We start from the raw sequence: 1,659 nt of genomic DNA on the forward strand, positions 1-1,659 counted from the left end.
AGCCTCACACTTGCACCCTCTACAACACGGAGCATGGCCTGGGAATGTCCATTTTAGCGGATTCCCTCAAGAGCAGTCTGGCTCCAGCGGGCTGCTGAAGGCCTCTGTGATTCCATGACCCGTCTCACCGCAGGGTGGCTTCCTTCCTTCCCCCCCCCCCCCCCCCCCCCCCCCCCCCCCCCCCCCCCCCCCCCCCCCCCCCCCCCCCCCCCCGGCCGGCAGCGCCAGCAAGGCCATGAACTGACTGTCCAGGGGCTGGGCACACAGGGCCAAGCCCTCGCCCAAAACGCCTGCCCCGTCCATCATGCCAGGCAGCTCCATCTTCCAGGCTACAGCCCCCATCCCATCCCCAACCTCGCCACCCAGGCCACGGCCCTCCCCACCTGCAGACTCTCCTGCCCACAGACCAAAAAACAGTCTCCAAAACAAATCTATGCTAATGAGCTGCTGCAGGGCCCAGCACACATCTGCTGAGCAGAAGTCCTACTGCAGACCTCACCAGCACCCCTGCCCACTCTGCAGCCTCCGACCCTTGGGGCTGGGGGTGGGGAGAAAGAGCCAAACTCAGCCTGAAACCTCACCTCGAAAGAATGAGGATATATCCATGGCTAATGCAGACCACCTACTCCCCTATCCACCCCTCCCAACACGGCAGGCCCAGGAGAAAGAGGTCCAGCTTTCAGGGGCTGGGGGCAGAGGGGCAAGGGTCGCCAAGGAAATGCTTCAGTCTCGCCTTTTCTTTGGCCCCAACTGAAGGCAAACCACACCCAAGCAGTCCCAGCCTCTGGGGGAGTTTCTGGAGGCCGGCGGTTTCCACAGTAACAAAGGGTGAGGGGCTCCTTGTTGACAAATTGCTTCCCCAACCCCCTCCCCCGCCAGCGCCCAGCCTTTGGCCTCCAGCCCTGACCTCTGTTTTCCTGGGGTTCCCGTAGTTACAGGCTGGTGTCCTCCAGCTGGGCGAGGGCCTCAGAAAGCCTGAAAATGTGCCCTTCTCCTCCGATGCCTGCCAAGCCCCTGGCCACGCCAAGGCAGGCAGCCGCCCCCTTCACTGCGGCTTGTAAAAGATCAGAATCGCCCCGCCCAGGGAGCGGGGCGGGCAGGTGGCCGGCAGCGGGGTCCCGTTGTCCAGGCCGCCTCGCGGGGGTGGAATTCTTCAGAAAACTGAGCCCCCGGAAAGGCTGGCTCCCTCTGCCCCAGACTCAATTCCAGGGGGATGACCCAGGCCAGGCCCCGGGGGCAAGGCGGAAGGTAGGGGGAGGGTTTCGCTTCTTTTACTGGGTCTAGGAAACTATTCAAGAACACCCACTGCTGGGAGGGGGGGTACGGTTCGTGCCTCCGATGCTGGGAGACTGTCGGAGTTTGAGGCCGGGGGAGCAGGGAGATGCACGGACGCGGAGAGACTCCCCCCAGAGGGGCAGCACCGAGAGACAGAAAGGCGGAGAGGCACGAACCCAGGGAGACCGAACACGAAGGCAGAAGGGGAGAAGAAACAGAAAGAAAGGCAAGGAAACGGAGAGACGAGAGACCCGGGCAGTCGGATGGGGAGACAGACAGGGAGAGAGACAAAAAGGAGGCAGAAAGGTACCGGAGCGGAGCGGCTCGCGGCGCGGCGAGGCCCGGGGCAGAGCCGGGGAGACGCGCGAGTCCTCCGGCCGAGCT

The 1,659-nt window shown here is 63.9% G+C and overlaps 2 protein-coding genes across 2 annotated transcripts in view; one reads left to right on the forward strand and one right to left on the reverse strand.

Annotated features, from left to right (window-relative positions):
- The window catches only part of LOC115298533 (neuroblastoma suppressor of tumorigenicity 1), an 11,672-nt gene that overhangs the window by 9,257 nt on the left and 756 nt on the right, over window positions 1-1,659 (reverse strand). The window lies entirely within an intron of this gene.
- LOC115297765 overlaps window positions 1-1,659 on the forward strand; it is a 13,262-nt gene that overhangs the window by 1,622 nt on the left and 9,981 nt on the right. The window contains exon 2 of the mRNA XM_029945891.1: window positions 933-1,028. Within this exon, the coding sequence (XP_029801751.1) occupies window positions 933-1,028 (96 nt within the window). The remainder of the gene's footprint in view (window positions 1-932; window positions 1,029-1,659) is intronic.

This window comes from Suricata suricatta, chromosome 8 (genome assembly GCF_006229205.1).
Source record: "Suricata suricatta isolate VVHF042 chromosome 8, meerkat_22Aug2017_6uvM2_HiC, whole genome shotgun sequence".
In the NCBI taxonomy this organism is placed as follows: Eukaryota; Metazoa; Chordata; class Mammalia; order Carnivora; family Herpestidae; genus Suricata; species Suricata suricatta.